At 35.9% G+C, this 21,988-nt stretch overlaps 1 protein-coding gene across 9 annotated transcripts in view; it reads left to right on the top strand.

The window, feature by feature from the left end:
• Cep112 (centrosomal protein 112) overlaps positions 1-21,988 on the top strand; it is a 350,634-nt gene that overhangs the window by 91,698 nt on the left and 236,948 nt on the right. For 7 of the 9 annotated variants that reach the window (XR_016538284.1, XM_090349879.1, XM_090349881.1 and 4 more), the window contains 6 exons: positions 2,853-3,007; positions 3,359-3,488; positions 4,114-4,206; positions 4,556-4,615; positions 12,031-12,186; positions 14,079-14,158. Coding sequence is in view for 8 of the 9 variants with exons in the window: in XM_090349879.1 (XP_090206005.1) it covers positions 2,853-3,007; positions 3,359-3,488; positions 4,114-4,206; positions 4,556-4,615; positions 12,031-12,186; positions 14,079-14,158 (674 nt within the window). In the remaining variant the exon portion in view is untranslated. The remainder of the gene's footprint in view (positions 1-2,852; positions 3,008-3,358; positions 3,489-4,113; positions 4,207-4,555; positions 4,616-12,030; positions 12,187-14,078; positions 14,159-21,988) is intronic. The other 2 variants (XM_090349880.1, XM_090349884.1) reach the window with 1 other exon arrangement.

Here is a 21,988-nt window from a genome sequence, read left to right as displayed (position 1 = left end):
AATTAGCAGTCTCCCCGGGAGGTAAAGGCACAAGTATTAATTGTGCTAATTTTTGACCGGCTGGGATCGATACCACGTGTTTCGGGGCAGAGGCCATAACTTTGATTTCTCCAGTAAAATCCTGGTCAATTTTGCCAGGTGTAATCTGTATCCCTTTAAGGGCTGAGCTACTTCGCCCTAACAGCAATCCAGCCACTCCCGGGGGAAGGGGGCCGAAGACCCCCGTGGGGAGAGCTTGTGTCCCCATCTCTGGGGTCAATACTGAGCAGGTGGAGGAACAGAGGTCCAATCCTGCACTTCCTGGGGTGGCACGGAGGAGGCCGGAGACTGATCTTGGGGGGTTGTTAGAAGATGCACTTGTGGCCGAGAAGAGGGAGGGACTGCCCCACGGTTTTGCGGGGCCAGGGGCTGGCCCCTTCTCCAGTTTCCCGAAAACGGGCGGCCATTGCGATCTGTTCTTGACCTGCAATCTTTAGCCCAGTGCTTCCCTTTACCACAGCGTGGACATGTGCCAGGTGATTTTTCTCTCTTTTGCCTGGCCTGGCGTGGGCATTGCGTCATCCAATGTCCTAATTGTCCACAAGAAAAGCAACGCCCTGGGGGTCTAGCAGCCCGAGAATGCCGCTGACCTCTATATTTTAGAGACTCAGTAACAGTCTTTCCTTGAGGAGCGGCGGCTAAAGTAAGGCCTTGTACATGGGAGGGTCCAATATCAGCACACAGTGAAATAAAGTCCGTGATTCCTCCCTTATTCCTATGGGGTCTGATAGCTGCCTGACAGGCGGCGTTGGCATTTTCATAGGCTATGTGTCTAACTATACTCTTCCTTGCATTCTCATCTTGTACTAGGTAGTCTGCAGTCTCCATTAATCGAGACAAAAATTCTAGATAAGGTTCATTCGGTCCCTGTTTAACTTCTACTAGATTTTTTGTACGATTGGAATTGCGTAACTTTTTCCAAGCCTCTCTTGCCGCAGCATTTATTTGTAAATAGGCCTCTTTTGCATAACCCAATTGATCTTCGGTGTTTTTATAGGTTCCCTCTCCTAACAACTGATCAACAGTGTAAGGCAGGTTCTTAGACCTATTTGTTTCAATTTTAGCCCGACACTGTGCAGTGAACTCTGTCTCCCATAATAAGTACTCTCCTGCACTAAGGCATGCTCTGGCAAGCCGCTTCCAGTCATTTGGGCATGCAATACCAGCACATGCGGCCTCCAATATTACTTGAGTAAAAGGGGCAGTTGGCCCATATTGGGAGCAGGCATTTTTCAAATCCTGTAATAGTTTAACAGGAACAGGTTGATGGTATACTTGTTCATCATGATCAACTAAACTAGGGAAGCATCGAGGCCCTGAAATACCTTCCCTCTCTCTAGCAGCCTGAGTCAGGTTTAATTGCGATGCACTGTGCCTGGTTGTAGTGCCTGTTAAAAGGGACTTGTTGCTAGGGCCTTTAGGCTTGCCTAAAGGTTGAGAAAGGGATTGAGGCCATAAGGCTGCAGCCGGAGGCGGTGGGTGTGAGGGGTAAGGTTTAGAATCAGACACCATAGTGGTCTGAAGGTCATATTTCTTTCCTACTTCTGGGGGGGCTCTCTGCTCTGTCCCCATTTTCGATAGAAAATGTAGGATTTCTTCTAATTTCTTCTCCATCGTAGCCATTCGGCCCTCCATTGACTCATCATAACTTTCCTCCTTGATATTCAAACCTGAATTCTGATACTCAATATCTACTGGTTGTTGTTCCCTTTTCAAGATCTCACTTAGACTCTCTTGGGCTGCGGCATATGGCTCAGCCTCAGGTTTTTCAGAAGGGTCCTTTAACTCATAAAGTTCCCTTAATTCAAGATTAAGTTCAGCATTTTCATGTAGAGGATCTATGTATTCACTTACTAAACTCCATACAGTAGCAGCCTCTATTGGGGTCTTCTCGGGGCCATATACATCATAATAATCTAGAATTCTTTTTCCTATCCGCTGCCAGGCTTTTTGGAATTCCTCCTCTATAGACCTCGGGCATGCCTCCTCGACAAACTGTAGGAAGCTCAGAAGCACCCCTTTTTCCACCCGCGTTCCGTGGGCTTCAAATAGGCCTGTTAAGATCGGTAGAAATAACCCATGGCTATTAGCTTGACCCATAATTTTTACTCCTGACTATACTCTCTTAATAGTCCTACGATGTGTTACTCACCACAGGGAGGGGTCCTTCACCTTCGTCCCAGATTTTCAGGGTCCCTGTTCGGGCGCCAGATGCCGGAGCCAACCGGCAGCAAACCAGGGTTCGCAAATTGGGGTTCCTGAAATAGGGGACAAGGACTAGGAAGAAAAAGAAGAGAGACAGACACACCGGGTCCGGGATGTCCGCAGTCCAGGCAAAGACTGCCAAGCCTGCTCGTTTATTTTCCACTCCCCCTACTTCCCTCCTCCTCTCCCCGGGAACCTCCAGGTGTTACATTCATATGGTAATTCTCAGGTCATTTACATAGAATAGGGCCAGAAAGCAATAAGACAATATAGCCATCGTCTGATGCAAGTCAAGGTACAGTTTGATTCCACTCTGGCTCCCAACAGGGACTAAACATAGGTTTTCTCAATGACCCAGCAATTCCACTCCTGGGCATTTACTCAATAGAAAACAAACAGGGCATGTAAAGTTACCAGCACAACTACGGCATTGTAAACCATAATCAAGATATGGAAGCAACCCAGATGATTGATTTAATTTTTACTAGGGTAGGTTATAATTTTATTTATCTAGAAGGCAAAATGTATTCTTCAGGCTGCTTACTTGTACAAAAGTGATTGGAATCCATGAGAAGCTTTCCTGGCAATGATTTATTTATTTTTTTTAGAACCATGTGGTCAAAGAACTGGAAGCCCGTGTCCAGCAGCTGACTGGAGAAGCAGAGAACAGTAATTTACAGAAGCAGAAGTTAATTCAAGATAAAATGGAACTTGAAAGAAGTTACCATATAACATGTAATGAATTACAAGAATTAAAGGCAAGGTATTGTCTGCAACCAGGTATCTATTGGTGTAGTTATAAAGTACTGATATTTCTCTATAAATTATTTGTAAAAATGAATCATATTATTTGCATTTAATATTTGGAATGTTTTAGCCTAATTGTCACTCTTTATTTGTTGAATTCCAATTTACTCATGAGATATGTTTGCCAATAGTTGATAAAAATATGCATACTTATTTGATATATTGAAAGACAATGTGTTTGGATTTAGTTGTGATCATTCTGGTTTTATCAACCAGAACTATATCAACTAATATCTATCAACTATCAACTAGATAGAATGGTTCTAAAATATTAGAACTCTGTTTTTTAAAATTTTATTGCTTTTAGGCACAGCATACTTCATGAAGAGAAAACTCATCTTGTAAATGATTATGAGCAAAATATGAAACTATTACATATCAAACATGATGCTGATTTGAACCTGTTGAAACAAGAACATTCTCTGTCATCTTCTAAGGTATATGCTGACAGATCATTGGGCATAGACAACAATGTAGAGGCTAATTATTTTATTTTCAATTTCTTTAAAATATTGTCTTGGTATTTAAATTGCTAAAAATGGCAATTATTCAGTTGGTAGCACAAATAAACATTTGCTAAACTAAATCCTGTTGTAAGTTAACCCTTTTAAAAAGTTTACTATGTGAATTTATTTCTTTTCGTTTTTTCACTTGTGGTTAATCTCATGTGGTTACTTTATCTGACTTTGTTGAAGGGAAGGGAGAAAACAAGATGGTTGGGAGGAGGTGGTGTAAGGAAAGGGGGACAAAAACATGAGAAGGGGTCTCAGGGTTCAGAAGTAATGTACCCATTACCTGATGAATGCAACTGTAACCCCTCTACACATTATTCTGACAATAAAATACAATTAAAAATAAATTACACAGTTTTTTAGGGGGGAAATGAATTTTGAGACTTTCAGTTTTAAAAACATTATTAGATAATAGTATACATTATTCTTATTTCAAAACATTGGTTCTACTTAAGTTTTAATTTTTTAAAGTTGTAGTTTTTCATCCAGAAGTTATAGAATGGTATGAAAATCAATAATTTGCTTTTCATTCTTTTTTAATTTTTTGTAGGCATCTGGTATGATTGAAGAATTAGAGCAAAACATCTGTCAATTAAGGCAACAGTTACAGGAATCAGAACTTCAAAGGAAGCAACAACTGAATGTGAGTCTTATTTTTAGCCAGAACAATACCTCAAGCTCACCTTGCCTTTTTAAATCTTATATTTGTAAGTACTCAGAAAGAGTTCTTCTGTAAGTAGACATTTCTGATTCTTTTGTTGCATTGTATAGCAACAATATTATTGTAACTGATGGAGAGGCTCACTGGTTAGAATGCCTTCCTAGCAAGCTCAAGGTCCAGAGTTCAGTTCTCCCCAGACCCTAATTCTACCCTGGTCCCCCCAAAGCAAAACTCTAAAGTTTGACACTAAATGAATTTAATGATTTCATTGAATTACTCATTTTAGTGGCAACTTAAGATGTAATAAACATAAACATTTCATTATTTACAGGATCAAGAAAATAAGTTTCAAATGGAGAAAAATCACTTAAAACACACCTATGAAATAAAGGTAATATATTTTGGGAAAATTATAAAACAGTTAAAATAGAAAATGATGCAAATAATGGGATGATTTTTATGAAATTGTATATTTTAATTCATTACAGTTTAGCCCTTTAAGTTATTTTCAGTAATCATTTTTTCATAGTTTTTTTTAAGTTTTTTCAATTACTATTCAACATTGAAACACAACTTACATGTGAAATGATAATGATGTGAAAATATTATTAAATTATCTTTAGGTAGTTCTACAAAGTAGTTTCAATTCAATGTGTCAGTTTATGAATACAGTATGTATCACCCCCTTCTATATTTTTCCTGTCTCTCCCAAACCCACCCATTCCTTGAAGCTACCGGGTTTCATTTTTACATATGTTGACTGTATTCTCCAAGCATTTTTATCTTATCCTTTGATCAAAACACATTGAAATTGTCTTTTTTTCTATGAATTTAAAAATGTAGTACAATAGGATTATTTTGTATTTTGCTATATCAGTACAATAAGAACTTTGAATAGTTAAGCAAAGAGCACAGAACAGTGGAGGAATTGATCTGAGAAATGATTGTTTCTTGTCATTTAGAATTATGTATGTTTCTTCTGGCTACTTCCACTGGCTTTTTTTTTGGGGGGGGGGCGGCTAGGGCTGTCTTTTAACTGTGATCCTTAGATCATCTCAGCCTTTTGAGTAGCTAAGATTATAGGCATGAGCCACCAGTGCCTGGTTTTATCACAGCATTCTTTTTTTTTTTTTTTTCCAAATCTGGAGACTGAACTGAGTTCCTTGTACTCTCCAAGCAAATGCTCTTCCATTAAAACCCTAACCCTGGATCATATCATTCTTAAACCACATTTTATCTATTCATATAGTTACACAGTAGTAGCTAACCATTAATTCCGTATTTTGCGTAAGATCTCATATTAGGTTTAAGATAGGCTGAAGAAGAATTAGTCTTTTCCCTCTAAGAACTTAGTACATCTAAGAGACATGGAGGAAGGCTGTTATTTGGAAATATATTTCTCCTAACATATATCAGCTTGTACATATGCTCTTTCAGATTATGAAGTTTCTTACTTCTTCATTGTTAATACAGCTCAATGCAATGTCTTCTTAACTATGTTTTATCTTTACAAAATGATACTTAAACAGGAAAGGAAATAGTGATTTTATTGAATTAAAGGTTTTCTTCCATTTTTACTGTTGAGATGTACAGCTTTCTTAATATTTATGTGCCTAAGGAAGAGCATTATTGCAAGCCTTACTGCCCACTGTGTAAGTCATCTGATCCTCTGGGTGTATTGCTAGTTCATTGTTCATTGTACTATAGAGCACTGCACTGGTCTGCTGCTCCATTACACTGTGTGTTCAGCCTCTTCCTGAGAGGTGCTATCTGTGTACTTGTGAGACAGATAGGCTGGTGCCAAGGAGAAAGCATATACTAACCAGGAAAGAATATATTCCTCTCCTGATCTTCTACTGAGAACTATTAGATATAGAGATAGACTTGCATAGACAGTCTTTTCTCCTACTACTATCTTTTCTTGGGTATTTAGCTACTAAGTAAACTAAAGTTGGTGCTATCAGTCCCTCTCCCAAGTGAGTATCTACCAGGAAGGGAATGTGAGAGCTCAGTTCATCTTTCTCCAGTAACCTGCTGGCCACTCTTATTCTAGCTCACCTCAGGAAGCAAACTGGAATCCTCTTTATTAGATATCCTAACTGCAGCTATTTCCTTTCCATGAGCTATGGATGGCTTAGATTTTTAATAAAGTGCTAATTGTTTTTAGTATAATAGCAGTCATTAAAGGAAAAATAACCATATGTGTTCATATTGCATATGTTTCTAACATTATTTATATTGGAAGAAAATGTTACTCAGCACGTCACTTTTGTTTTACAATTAATTCCATAATCTCTCCCTTTTAAATTGACATCTGTTCTTCTTTCTTTATTAAACCTGCTGTGATCTCAAGCCTTGAAGATTTGATGTCTTGTAACCCCCTTAGGGAATATCCTTTTTAACTTCTCAAAGAGCTGACATAAATCTCACATAGCCTTGGACTGTGTAACTGGATAGCTAAATGGGATGTATAGGGCTTTTGTTTATGAGACACTGTTACAGGTGTGCACATTCAGTAACCTTTGGCATGAGACTTAGTTCTGAATATCTGTTCTGGAGGAGGAAATGCCATCTGAATGACATTATGTTCCAGCTTTGCCAGTGCAGAAGCAGCAGGACAGGAGGTAAAAGAAACAGCATCAGATGTTGTCTCTAATCTAAGCACACACCTATTATCTACTGGCCTTTATTGACCTCTGGTGGCTGTTGCTTGCTTTTAAGATCTTTGAACATCAAACAAATAATAGGTAGTAAAACTAAATCTCATCGTTTGATGAAGTGTCCTGATCTGTTAAATCAGGAAATGATGAAACTAAATGATTTTACTAGCAAGGAAACACATACCTCCTGCAAATAACCTATCACTGTTTTCCAAACGTGCATTAGAGAGTAAAAGATGATGCTGTTTACTTAAAGAAGTTAAATGAGGCAGATGCTAAGCATGTACTAAAAATGCTACAATTGAATTGGCTACGTAAAATAATTCTGATGTTATTACTTAACAGGTGTTATGTGAATTCTGATGAGGTTTAAAACTATTTAGTTATTTCAGTGCCTGGCATTCATGTATATTTCTTTTAATTAATTTTAAATTTCTAAGCCTTTACATATAACATATTGGATAGTATTTCTTAACTATTACTGATATGATTATTCATTAATAGGATATGAGTTTTCCTAAAGTTTTATAAAAATGGAATTGTGCAGCCAAAAGATTTTTAGAGAATGCAATTTGATATGCCATATTTTCCACATAGAGAAACTAGGATTAGAGTAATTTAGAGATATGAGGGAGTTGTTCAGCTAGTTGATGTACTACCAGATTTCATGTTCTTTCCCCCGTTATCATGTATGCGACTGCACATTTAGTTTCTGATATTTTTAGCACAGTTTCTTCTGTTAAGTTCTTGTGGTGTGTGTGTGTGTGTGTGTGTGTAAGTGTGTGTGTGTGTGTGTGTGTATGTGTGTGCAACTTAGAGCCTTTTTTCCTCTGGTCTGCCTTTTTTCTCACATTTGGTTCTCTGTCACTTGAACCATGCACCCAGTTCTGACTTTTTGCTGGTTCAGTAGCAATATGACTCTCTTGGATTTGTCTACCCTGGCTGTCATTGAACTGAGATCCTCAGATCTCAGGCTCGTTGAGTAGCTGGGATTATAAAAATCTTCCAGTGGTGTCTAGCGTAGGTCCTTTGCTCCAGTAAAAGGCAGCAAAAAATGAATTTAGACAATGATTGTGTTTATGACTAATCAATTATTTATACAAATTTCTCATTTCTGACAATTTATTTTATATATTTAAATATTTGTTTTATATTTTTAAAATAATTTTTGGTATTAATATATATAGAGAAAAATTTACAGCCAGCCATATTTTCCTTTACCATTGACAGCATATCAAGACCCTGTCCTATGCAAAATAAACACACAGAAAGGAGAAGTTGAACAATAGTATTATATCTCGCTGAGTTGTTTCTTTTTATATAAAAATAAGTAGCCTGGGGGTTGGGGAGGAAGGTAATGGGTACCAAAACATGTGAAAGGGTATCAATGTATGTGAATTAATGTACCTTCTATCTGGCAAATATCATGTAACCCTTTTATTAATTACAATAAAAAATTAAAAAAAATAAGTAGCCTGGGGCTGAGAGTTTGGCCTAGTGGTAGAGTGCTTGCCAGCATGCACAAAGACCCAGGTTTGATTCCTCAGCACCATATACATGGGAAAAAGCCAGAAATAGTGCTGTGGCTCAAGTGGCAGAGTGCTAGCCTTGAGGAAAAAAAAGCTGAAGGGCAGTTCTCAGGCCCTGAGTTCAAGCCCTAGGACTGGCACCCCCAAAAAAAAAGTTAAAAAAAAGTAGCCTGAGTGGGCACTTTTAGGGTTTCAACTCAAGGTTTTACACTTACTAATCAGATACCACTGAGCAATACCTCCAGCCCTTTTTGTTGCATCATTTTGAACTAGGATCTTGCATTTTCCCATGCATTCCTTTGGCAACAATCTGCCTACTTCAGCTTCCCACCTAGCTCAGATGACAGGCTTGTGCCAATATTTCCAGCTATTGATTGAGAAAGGCTCTTAGGTGTCTACCTAGGCTGTCTTTGAATCCCTGTTTACCCAATCTCTACCTCCTAAAAAGGTAGGATTATGGACATGAACCATGGCATCCTAAAAATGAATATTTTTAGCCTAACAAGAATAATGATGGGTAGTCCCTTTCTACTGAGATGAAATACCATGCAAAGAGTTCTTACTTACCTGGTATTTAATTATTCTCCACATATCTATCTAAAATATAGGTTAATATAAAAACATAACCTAAAAATAATCTTCAGCATACAGTACAAGCATATTCTATTAAGAAAAAATCAGAACAGCATTTGTCAACTGTTTTAGTGTAGAGCAGGTAAAGAGCTGCTAACTTTAAGGAAGTCCCTAGCTCAAAATGCGCATTAACAGTAATGTTTTGCGGAGGGAATATCCTCCTCCCCACCTAGATAGTACCATTCTTTGGAAATGGTTCTTATAGCTTTAGAATTAGTAAATTAGATCAAGGTTAGCATACTGACCAGCATCAAGAAGTAGCTGAAAATATGGCAAGAGATTGAGATTGAATAGTGAATTATTATAAGCACTTACAAGTATACAAAATGCCTAACAATTCCAGGGCCAGTTTTTAAAAAGGCAGACAGTCTAAGGAATTAAAGCATTATGAAACATTGCAATTTGGGGTGTTTAAAATGATGTAGAATGAAGAAAATGTCTATATAGAATATTTAATCTGAGATAATATCAGATTTACTGAATATTTGTCATGTTCATAGTAGTATATGAAGAGCTCTACCTGAAGTAATACATTAACTTGTAATAATTTTGATATGCTTGCTATTATATTCCATATTTTTAAAGCAACCAAGCCACAGAATGTTAAATAATTTGTGATGGGATAGGGATGAAAATTCAGCCAGTCTGATTCTAGAGATTTGACTCATATTCACCATGCAATTTTACATAGATTTACTTCAGAATGCTTAATTTTTCAGTTTTCCATTTAAAGGACTAAGTCTCAATTGTCCTGCAGAGAAATGAGCTCTAGAAGAAATACTAGACAGTCAATAGAGGGAAAGTGATGATAGTATAGTACATTGGAGGTACAGTTTCTGTGTGTAGAACACAACTGACTTGTCAGTAACACTGATAGCTGTTCTCTGTTATTTATTTATTTATTTATTTATTTATTTATTTATTTATTTAATTTTTGGTCAGTTGTGGGGCTTAAACTCTAGGCTTGGGTGCTGTCCCTGAACTTTTCAGGTCAAGGCTACTGCCTTATCCTTTGAGTCTTAGTACCACTTCAGGTTTTCTAGTGGTTAATCAGCGATAAGTCTCAGCTCTTTAGAGTCTTGGTTGTCTTTGAAGCATGATTTTCAGATCTCGGCCTCCTGAATAGCCAGGATTACAGGCATGAACCATTGTACTTAGCTTCTCTGTTATTTTTGCTTATTAAGGTATCTCACTGCACCAGAGACTCAAACCTGCAGTATAACACAGTTAAAACTCTGATGAGAACTGTCATGGGAGTTGGGTTTTAACTATAGCTATGAGAAGGAAACAATGATAAAGACATGTAATAATGAGAAGCAAGTTTATACCCACTACACTTTTGGCCTTGTATCATATCTGAATGGTGAACTTGGTTCAAGAGAGAGTACGTAGAAAAAAGCCAAATGGAGTCTGTTGGAAAATACCATAAAGCAAAAGACTGAACACATAATATGGAAGACTCAGATCAAGGGTATTTCTTCTGAAAATCCTTTACTCCAGAAGAAAATAACAAGAAATTATTTGTAGAATGCCATAAGAGCAGAAAAGAAACTAAAAGCACAACAGAAGATTTAAAATGGACATGGAAGTTGCAAGAGTAGATGAGATGTAAACAACTGAGTTAATGATATTAAAATAAAGCATAATTATCTTTCACATTGAAAAAAAAAGACAAGGAATAAAAAAAAAATCCGAAAAGCCAGATGTGGTGGCTCATGCCTGTAATCCTAGCTACTCAGGAGCTGAGATCTGAAGATCATAGTTCAAGGCCAGCCCAGGCACTAACATCCATGAGACACTTATCTCCAGTTAATCACCAGAAAACTTGAAGTGGTGCTGTAGCACAAGGAATAGGGCGGTAACCTTGATCTGAAGAGCTCAGTCAGGGACAGTGCCCAGGCCCAGAGTTCAAGTCCCATGACCGACCAAAACAAGTTCTTCTTTTGAAAAGTTGATAAATAGAAAATAGAAAACCAGTATGTAACAATGAAAAGAGGTCTCAGAAGAAAATTAACCCCCAAATAATTAAAATTTCTGTTGAGGTTGTATGTGTACATGTATGATTCCCCCCAAAAGACTGAAGAATTATAGTCAAACATTTTATGTGTTCAGGTGAGGGGAAGGGAAAAACAAAACATAGATGTTAATCTTATCAGTTGTAAACTAAGTGCCCTGTTTTAGGGCTAAAATGTATCATAAGGATCTTATGCATGAGTTTTCTTTCATTTGTGAAGCAATAGTGACATTATTGGATATGCACACTCTCAGAAAATATGTCATTAAGATATTCTCTTTCAGAATGTTAATTAGATAAGAAACTTTTTAAACTACTTAAGAATAAGAATAATCAAAAATCCAAATTAATGTTAAACTAATGTTTAACTAATGTTAAAATGATCAGAGCATATGAGTTTAAATGTTATTATGTATATGATATGAGAAAAATGCAAATGCCCGAGAGATTATTGAAAGAAAAGTATGTAAAATTTAAAAGTTAAAAATACCACCTCGGTCATATTTTCATATTGTATAAAAGAAAAAAGATAATCAAGAGAAGAAAAACATATACTAAGTAATTCAGAAAGGTAGAATGTGGGAGTTAATTTTTCATTTGCTGAGTATTAGACAAATAGAGGTTAAAAAATTAGTGTAATCTTTACACTATCAATGGTGAAATTAAGAACTGTTTTCACAAACAGAACAAGAAAAAATTTACAGGCTAAAATAACTGACGAACACAGATGTAAAATACTTTAACAAAGTAGTATAAACTGAATTCAGCAGCATATTATAGATCAGATATCATGATCAAGTGGCATTTATTCCTTGAACTTTTTAACAGCTCCAAATCAGTAAATATAATACATCACAAGTAGAATTAATGATAAAAATCTCAGTTTCAGTAAGTGCAGAAAAAAGCCTTTTACAAAATTTAGCAGGCTTTCATGATTAAAAACTCAACAGGAATGAATGTACCTCAACAGGAAGGAATGTACCTCAACATAATAAAGGATACATGTAACAAACCTACAGCAAAACCACGTTACATGGAGAAAAGGAGAAGAATCATCCTGGAAGATCAGCAAGACCAGCATACCCACAGTCCTACTCTAAACATCAATATTGAGAGAATAAGCCAGGCAAGATTCTATTTCAAGAAAGGATTTTATTGCCATAAAACATGTTTGCAAAATCTTCATGAGGTCAACCTAGTAAAATCTTTATATATGTGATTTTTGAGCCCCATTTTGGGCTTTTTATCTTTAATTCTATACATTAAGTTCATAGTAGTATATTTTCTGTATTTACATAATTATGATAATTCTATTGTTAGACTAGATTGGTGCTTATGATATTTAGGTCATGTTTGTATTTCAGTTTATATGCTTAGTATGCAACAAACACTGTAGTATTATGCTAAGAGAATCCAAATGGAATTGGAAGTGATTTAAATATTAAGCCTAGGAAATGTTTTAATGATCCCCTGCCCCATGTAAAACCACATAAATAGTGTGGCAAGGGAAAATTACAAGAGAATTACAAAAAAAAAAAGACCAAGGAACATACAAGATTTGAGATCCATAGGTCCTCATCAAACTGATAAACATGGCTATTTTTGGCTAGTATTTGAGGAGAATGTCTGGGTGTTCACATGTGCATGCAAATGAATGTTTATTTTTGTCATTCCTCTTTCGTCATAGTGTCCATCAACTTCATTTACAGACTCATTGGGGTTTTCAGCAGGTCAGTAGTAGGGTTGTTCCTGTCACTTAAGACCTTCTTAGTGTCAGGAACACTGCTTCCTCACTTGCCATAGGGGTAACATGATGACAGCTGTTTACACCTCCTTCTTATCCAGCTGTACCAAAACTTTCCTTGCATATTTCAAGATTCCTAGAGACATTTCCAGTTAGTTGTCATTGTTCATGTTCCTATCCTACCTGTTCAAGAATGCTTGCTATATTCAAAAAAGAGACAGTCATGGTGGGAGGATATACAAACTATGCCCAGCATTGGGAAGGAAGACTATTTCCTCATAAACCTTCTGGAATGGTGAATAGAGACATGCTATTTATTCCATTTGCTTCAGCTTGTGAAATTCTTTTCCTTTGATTAAATCATTAAAATTAGAATGATTGGTTTCTTTTTTAATTTCTTACTTTAAGAGAATCTACAGGTGGACAGTGGTGGTTCATGTCTGTAATCTTAGCTACTCAGGAGGTTGAGATCTGAGGATCCCAGTTTGAAGCTACCCGGGGCAGGGGCGGGGAAGTCTGTGTGATTCCTTTCTCCAGTTACCCATTAAAAATCCAAAAGTAGGCCTGTGGCTTAAGTGGTAGAAGAGCCTTGAAAGAAAAAGCTAAGAGACAGTTTCCAGGCTCTTGGATTCAAGCCATAGTGCTTGAATAGAGAGAGAGAAAGAGAGGAGAAAGGATAGGGGCCGAAGAGAGAGAGAGAAAGGGGAAGAGGAAGGAGAGGGAGAGGAAAAGAGGGAGAAGAGAGCATAGAGAAGAAGAAAAAGGGAGAGAAGAGAGGAGAGGTAGGAGAGGGAGGAGAGGAGATAGATGTATTCATATGTATGCAATAATTGCTTACTATTTCAAGCCATTATTAAGCTTTGGGATAGGGAATTGATAACAGCAGTATAGTTTTGAAATTATTTTATTCTAAATGATTATGGTTGGGCAAGTTTGTATTTTGCTTGTTTGTTTTCCTTGGCAGTACTAGGGATTGAACTCGGGGCCTTGTGCTTGCTAGGCACATGTCAAATCCTTTTGTGTTTAGTTTGTTTCTGGGACAGTGTCTTATATTTTTTGTCTGGGTTGGCCCTGAAATATAGTCTTCTTACCTTTGCTTCCTAAATACTTGAGATTACAGGAATGACTTGTCACAAGACTCTCAAATTTCTCCTGAAATACTACTGACAATCTAATTTTATTCAACAAGTGGGTTGAGAATGCTGTTTCATTGTTTTAATTTCTCCTTGTGTATGCTTTGTTTCCTAATAAATTTTGCATATTCTTCTTGGCAGGTTCATGAATTACAGAGTGAGCTTGAAAAAGGAAAAGAAGATGCACAAAAGAAAATTAATAAATTTGAGGAAGTTTTGAAGTGAGTAAAATCATAGTATATTTGTCTATCAAAAATATACTATTACATTAAGCCATGAGCCAAATTAATGAGTACAAGTATCACATTTTATAGGCAATTTGGTTTCCATTAGTTTGCATTGATTTGCCATTATATATCTCATTACAAGTAATTATTTTTTCAGGAGAAAATACTAATCTAAGAAAATAAACCTTAATAATTTTATATGTTTTTTTATTGTTGTCTCTAGGAAAGAAAAATAATACTTCTGTCTTACAGCTTTTTAATGTTTGTTCTAGTTATGTATTACTGAGTATTAATATGAATTATATGTATTTATTTCTCATTTTTAAGGTAAGCAAAGTATATGGGAAACTTAATAGACTGGCAGGTGGAAAATGTTACACACACAAAATAATTTAGTGTAACTCTGTGAATTAACTCTGCAAAATATCCTTTCTAAGAGGAGTTAAAAATCTGTCAGCATGAACAATACTCTGGGCTTGATCCTTAGAATACACCCTTCTCCCCAGTACCCTGTCAAAACAAGTAAAAGTACATGTGTTAATTATTTCTTGTTTTCTTTTTCCCCTGATAGTCCTTTGTTAACAAAATGGTTTAATAGCTTTTGGATACTAAAAAAATAACATTTTTTGAGATAGTTATACATTTTCTATTCTAAAGTACTCATTGAAGCCTTCAACATATTTTTTGATGGTACTTTTCAAACTCTTTTTTAGTAAAATATAAAGATGACTTGAAATGGACATATGTTAGTGTGTGTTAACTTTTCTGTATTGTCAGATAGTAAACATAAATATTTTACGTTAATATATTAATAACTTTGTTTTCAGATAGTACTAAAATATACAGTAGTGATGATGACCAATGATAATGAAAATGTTTAATAAAAATGCAGCTATAGCCTTAAAATGAAATGTATATAATGTACACACACATATATAGTATATATATTTTGCTAGTATATATTGGTCTTTAGGTGATATGGTTATAAATAACCCTACAGGAAATATGCCCTCATTGAATGAAAATAGTGTTGTTTGATTATAATTGTAACATATACATCCATATTTATAGATCTGATGTAATGCATATACTATAAATAAAACATTTAGTGCTTTTTGGAAATAAGACAGATAAAACAAATTCCAATTTGAACCATAACCCAAGGCCAGAGGCCTGTTCACATTGTTAATGCAAATTGATGGTGCAGTTTTTTAAAATAGGGGCAAATAGCTCATAAATTCTGAATGTTTCCTTAAGCCTCATCTTGAATCACCTTTCAATTTCCATATGATCGCAATATGCTTATGAAATTTACTACAGTTTTGTACTATAAAACCATTTTATTATTTAAGTAGGAATATTTCATCAAAGTTTGCCCAGATTTTGCAGTGAATAAATCTAGAAGAGAAAGTGAAATAATAGCTAATTATATAATTAGTTTTAAAACTTTAAGCTAAATATTACAGTTATGTGGTTTAAAACCCCAGTGTTTCATAGGCTGTAGGTAGATGTAGTGGTAAAACAACTGTCTGGTTTGTGCAAGGACCTAGATTGGATCAACAGTCCTGCAAAAGAAAATATAAAGTAAAAAGAATGTACAGGTAAAAGGTTCCTCCTCTTGTCCTGGGAGCTCTCTGGCTGCATCTTTCCTTGGAAGAAGCAGTGTACCAACAGTGTGCAAATCTTTCTTTATCCATGCATTAATACCTGGTTATCATACATTCCTCTTTTACTCCATGTATAAACAGTCCTTGTATTTTCTTTATACTTGTCAATGTTTCTGAAGATAGTTTGATAAAAGGATACAAAGAATTTTTTGTGTTTCATATTTATTTGTTACACTATAATTTAGGTACCACCTGCTTGCTAAAAATGACATAAAAATTCATTTGTGATGTTTTACTATGTAAGTAGTTTGGTTTTTACTTTCAAATGTATGACCCATTTGGATTAGATCCAAATAATATATGGATATATGGATATTCCTAGATCATATGTGGATCCAGTTGGCCTCTGACTAGTTAAGTAGCATCATTTCCTTGTAACCGCCTAGACTTCCTCACTGTGGTATCAGCCATAGTGCCTTTCTGTGGGAGTTACTAGGCTCTTTTTGCTCTGTACATCTTCTTTTGCTTGTACCATTAGCATGTTCTTTGATGACTTCAATCTAAATGAAATGTTTATAGACTGACTGGTAGGACATTTTATCCAGCCATAGAACACTTTTTGATCTTTGTTAGAATCTTGCTTTTGTTTTGCTTATTTATATTTTTATTTGATGTTTGTAAATAGCTTGTCTAGTTAAACAATACAATTAGGCACTAATGTTTCTAGACATGTAATTCAACATAGAAGCATAATTTTATCCAAAAACATGACATGCTTTCCCATTTATTTAGAATTCTCTTTAGTGATATTCCATAACTATAGTTTTAAAAACAGAAATACTAATGATAAATTTCTTACTTATATATTACAAATTGATTATATTAAATGTGTGCTAGTATTTCAACTATTATATTGTGATATGGAAATTAAAATATGTTGAGCAAATGTTCACCATCTGCTTAATGAAAGTCATTCTATAAAGTTATTTGTTTAGAAAGGAATTAGCCACATTATTACTTTTCCTTTCTTTTTCTATAATTTTGCTTAAGATGAAATAGTTTTGGAGTATTATTATATCAACAGACAGATGGCTTTAAAAATGCCTTCTTATTTATTATGTATACTATTTATGACCTCTTACAGTAGAAAAAAATGGATTATTTACCCCTAAACATACATGCAGTCCCCTTCCTTCCTTCCTTCCTTCCTTCCTTCCTTCCTTCCTTCCTTCCTTCCTTCCTTCCTTCCTTCCTTCCTTCCTTCCTTCCTTCCTTCCCCTTCCTTCCTTCCTTCTTTTTCAGTCTTGGAGCTTGAACTCAGGTCCTGGGGACTGTTCCTGAACCTCTTTGTGCTCAAGGCTAGCACTCTACCACTTGAGTTACAGTATCACTTCTGGCTTTTTTGAGCAGTTTGTTCTAGATAAAAGTCTCACAAGGACTTTTCTGCATGAGCTGGCTTTGAACTGTGATCCTCAGATTTTAACCTCTTAAGTAGCTAGGATTATAGGTGTAAGCCACCAGTGCCCGGCAAGATGATACATACATATATAATTTTTGTGTGTGTGGATCATAGGGCTTGAACTCAGCCTTTCCACTGTCCCCGAGCTCTTTAGTTTAAGGCTACCACCCTACCCTTGAGCCAAGACCCACTTCCCATTTTCTAGAGGTTAATTGGAGATAAGAGTCTCAGCTCCTTTAGTGCCAGGACTGGCTTTGAACCTTGATCCTCAGATCTCAGCCTTCTGAGTAGCTAGGATTACAGGCATGAGCTACTGCGCTCAGATCCATCAAGTTATATTTTTAAGCAAGATATATACTTAAATATTATGAGAAAAGCTTTCCTATATGGCCCTTGTAAACCTCCATTAATTTTTGGTTATTTAATTGTTGTAAGTCAACATGTACAATATTTGTAGACACAGATTCATCTTTAAATGGGAATGACTTAAAGACATTAAAACCACAAAGTGGTTCACTGTTTTACATACTTGACACTAATCGTAATAAAAAATTAGAAATAGTTGCAATATTACAAAAGGTAGGGGATTTTATCTTTGTAGGAACATTGCCTACTTCAAAATTTGGAGGAAGTTACATTAACATCAGGTAACATTCCAGTTTATGCAGGAGCTTTAGGAACCAGAGAGACCAAGATTAAATCAGGTGGTGTAAGAATTTTAAGAGTTTGATACTGAATGTAGTTTAAAATATTGTTTACATGAGCAGCTTTGGTTTGATCATTTTGTTCAGAGCTGGTAGAAATAAATTTCCTAATATTTTGATATTGGTACTTAGCTTTCTGTATCTACTAAAATGAAAACATTTCTGAATTCAACTTGATAAGAAACTTTATTTTGCTAATTAAAAGAATACGTACTGGGTGCAGTGGCTCACGCCTGTAATGCTAGCTACTCAAGAGGCTGAGATCTGAGGATCGAGGTTCAAAGCCAACCCAGACAAGAAAGTCCTTGAGACTCTTATCTCCAATTCGCTACCAGAAAACTGGAAGCGGGGCTGTGGCTCAATGGGTAGGGCAGTAACCTTGAGCTGAAGAGCTCAGGGACAGGGCCCAGGCCAAGAGGCCAAGCCCCACAACCAACAACAAAAAAGAAAAGAAAAAGAGTACTTAAATATGTTTTCTTGAAATCTAATAACAACAGATGCTGGAGGGGATGTGGACAGGAGGGATCACTACTACACTGTTGGTGGGAGTGCAAACTTGTCCAGCCACTATGGAAAGCAGTATGGCGGTTCCTCAAAAGGCTAAACATAGAGCTCCCCTATGACTCAGCAATTTCACTACTTGGCATTTACCCAATCATCCAGAAACAAGGACATACTAAATCCACTAGCACAACGACGTTCATTGCAGCACTATTTACCATAGCAAAGATATGGAACCAACCCAGATGTCCTCAGTTGATGAGTGGATCAACAAGATGTGGGATTCATACACAGTGCTGCTGTCAGAAAGAATGACATCACCCCATTTGTAAGGAAATGGAAAGACTTAGAAAAAATCATATTAAGTGAAGTAAGCCAGACTCAAAGGAACATAGGCTCAGTGGTTTCCCTCATTTGTCATAATCAGTAGGAGATTCACAATAGAACAAAATCTAGATACACAAGGCCAACTCATTCTATGAAGCTAGCATAACCAAGACCAGATAGGGACTCCTCAAAGAAAGAGAACTATAAATTCATTTCTTTGATGAATATTGATGCAAAACTTCTTAATAAAGTTCTGGCCAATGGACTTCAACAACTAATCAAAAAAATCATACACTGCAATCAAACGGGATTCATTCCAGGGATGCAAAGGTGGTTCAACATATGCAAGTCAATTAATGTAATTCAACATATCAACAGAAGCAAGGGCAAGAACCACATGATCATCTCAATGGATTCAGGAAAAGCATTTGACAAGATCCAACATCCCTTTATGATAAAAGTTTGAAGAAGCTGTGAATCTATGAAGCATTCCTTAATATAATAAAGGGTATATATGACAAACATTCAGCCAGCATTAAACTCAGTGCTGAAAGCATTTCCTCTAGAATCAGGAACAAGACACTCTTCACTCCAATACAATACCAGAATTCCTAGCCAGAGTAATAGGCAAATATAAAGAGGATCCAAATAAGAAAGGAAGAATTGAAACTCTCACTCTTTGCAAATGACATCAGCCTGTATTTAAAGAATCCCATAGATGCCTCTCCCAAGTTATTTGAACTGATGTAATACTTTGAAAAAGTAACAAGATTTAAAATTAACCCACAAAAATCAATCACTTTTTGTATGCTAACAAGGAAAAGAGTGAGCTAAAATATGGAAAACAACTCCTTTTGTAATTGCCTCAAAAAAATAAAGTGCCCAAGAATTAACTTAACCAAAGATGTGAAAGGAACTGTATGATGGAAACTTTAAAAACTTGAAAAAGGAAATTAAAACATATTTAAAGAAGTTGTCAAACCTCTCACGCTCCTGGATTGGGATGATTAACATCATGAAAATAGCAATACTACCAAAAGCTAACTACAGATTCAATGCAGTACCCATCAAAATCCCCCCAAAACTCTTCCATGATATAGAAGTAATCAAAAAATTTATATGGAAGAATACAGTAAATAGCAAAACAATCCACTTTGTATCTCTTAGCTCTACTGGAGCCACAATAGTAAGAGAGGAAAAGAGGAACGTTTGGTATATGAACATAAATAGGAATGGTAGACATAACATGTGGCTGATAATGTGTTTCACAGTGGCCTTTCTTCTTCATGTTCAAATGTGTCTTCTTATAATGCCCTCAGTTCCTGTTCAACCAATAAAAAGAGCTGGGGTGGCACATGCATGAACTGTCTAGCAAATTTCAGGGTAAGAGATATGGGAGGAGACTCCTTGGAACTCCTATGTAGACCCTTCTCCAAATGGAGGGTATCTCTACTTGCTTTCACAGCTTCCTGTTCACTTTCAAGTAAACATAGTCTGTTTATCTTTTAATTCTTTAATGGGTGGAGAAAAGCAACCTGCCTCCAGACCATAAAAATGGGATGATTAATGCCCATATTACTCCTATGCGCCCCATACAGAGAGATACTTTCAAAGCCAGAGCTTGAATTTGAAAACTCTTAATGTACTAGGTCCTTACCATGGCTCTTGCTGTGTTTTAAGCCTGATGTTTATTTCCCTAAATCAATATGGATGCCCTTTTTTTGTGCACATTGATCAGGCAGAATTACAATGGAGGTGTAAACGTCCAGTTTCTAGTTAACATCAGGGTGAGTAATTTCTTGTTAAGTTGCCTGAGCCTGGGGAACCTCAGCAAGTATGGAGGCTATAAGAAAGGACATTATGAGTTGCTTTTATCCCTTCCCTTCACTTTCTCTCCCTTTCCTTCCCTTCTCTTCCCTTCCTTTTCTTTCTCTTTCTCTTTCTCTGTCTCTTCTTCCTTCCTTTCATTCCTTTCTGTACCTAAGTGAACATGACAGTCTTTTTGTTTTTAATGTGGTGATGTTTCACTTTTTTCTTTTCCCTCTTTTTCTGTCTAGTATAGTAGTAAGAACTTGGGAAGATGATCATGAGATGCTAGCCAGATGTCATTTTGTGCATTCTAGAACTTTCTTGCCCTAAGTTTTTGGGTAAAATTCTTTTTGAAATGTGATATGTATATTACCATCCTCTTTGTAATTGTATAATGGAAAAAGTTTATGATAAGTCAACATTGTCACTTTTGGAATCAGTTATTGTGATTTTCTGTAGATTTAATTAGAGATTACTTTAATCAAGCTAAAATTTAGATGCATACTGACCTTTCTATGACTTTGGAACTTGATTTCTTAAAATAAGACAGGTCCTTGATCTCAGCTTGCTTTGTGGTCTTTTGCTTCTTTTTTGAGAGGACAGAATGAGGCATGTGGAGCTGTCTGACCTCCGGAGCAGTGTAACACAGTTAGCTTTCTGCAAAATTAATAAGTGAATCAAAGGCTGATTCACAAATTCCCAAATGATTTTTTCTTTTACTCCAAGAAAATCATCATAGTCTGTGTTGCTATGAATGTTCTTTGCTTTTTCACACCATTGAATATGTGCCTTACTAATATAATAGACTGCAGAAAACTCCTTCTGAGCTTTTATCCTTTTAAAAATTATTCTTTACCCTATTTGTTCATGGAGTGTACAGGAAAATCTTTATCATCGCTTGTAGATCAACAATTGGTCTTCCTCCATCTCCCACAGTTACTGCTCACTGATTGCATATGTAAAATTAGGTCTCTTTTTATTGTTCACAATCTAAGCCAAGGTCATATTTCCAATTTCATTAATACTTTTTTTCTTAAACTGACATTTTGTATTGTCTTAATTTATGTATTTTATGTACCAATTTTTCCACAAAATCTTTGCGTCCCGTTACAAATATTGTATCTTTTTTCATTTTGAAAAGTAATTCTAGACCCCTTTCACACTTGTTCACTGCATTTGTCTTTTTAACACCTAATGTTAAAACCCTTTTAAAAAATCTTTCTTAATCCCCTTTCTCCCTTGATTTTGTAGTCTGGTTTCTTTAGCGTTATCTTATTCATTTCCTCTACTTCCTTATCTTCCACCCTTCAGCTTAATCTAGTCTAGCTTCTTTTGTCATTTTATCAAAACCCCAGTTTTCAGTGACCTCCAATCTAGATGTTTTGTTTCTTGCTTTTCTTTATGACCTTTTGTTAAT

The sequence above is a fragment of the Megascapheus bottae genome, chromosome 17 (genome assembly GCF_031878675.1).
Source record: "Megascapheus bottae isolate mThoBot1 chromosome 17, mThoBot2.hap1, whole genome shotgun sequence".
NCBI lineage: Eukaryota > Metazoa > Chordata > Mammalia > Rodentia > Geomyidae > Megascapheus > Megascapheus bottae.
Note: the sequence above shows the minus strand (reverse complement) of the source record. Positions and strands in the feature narration are given on the sequence as shown.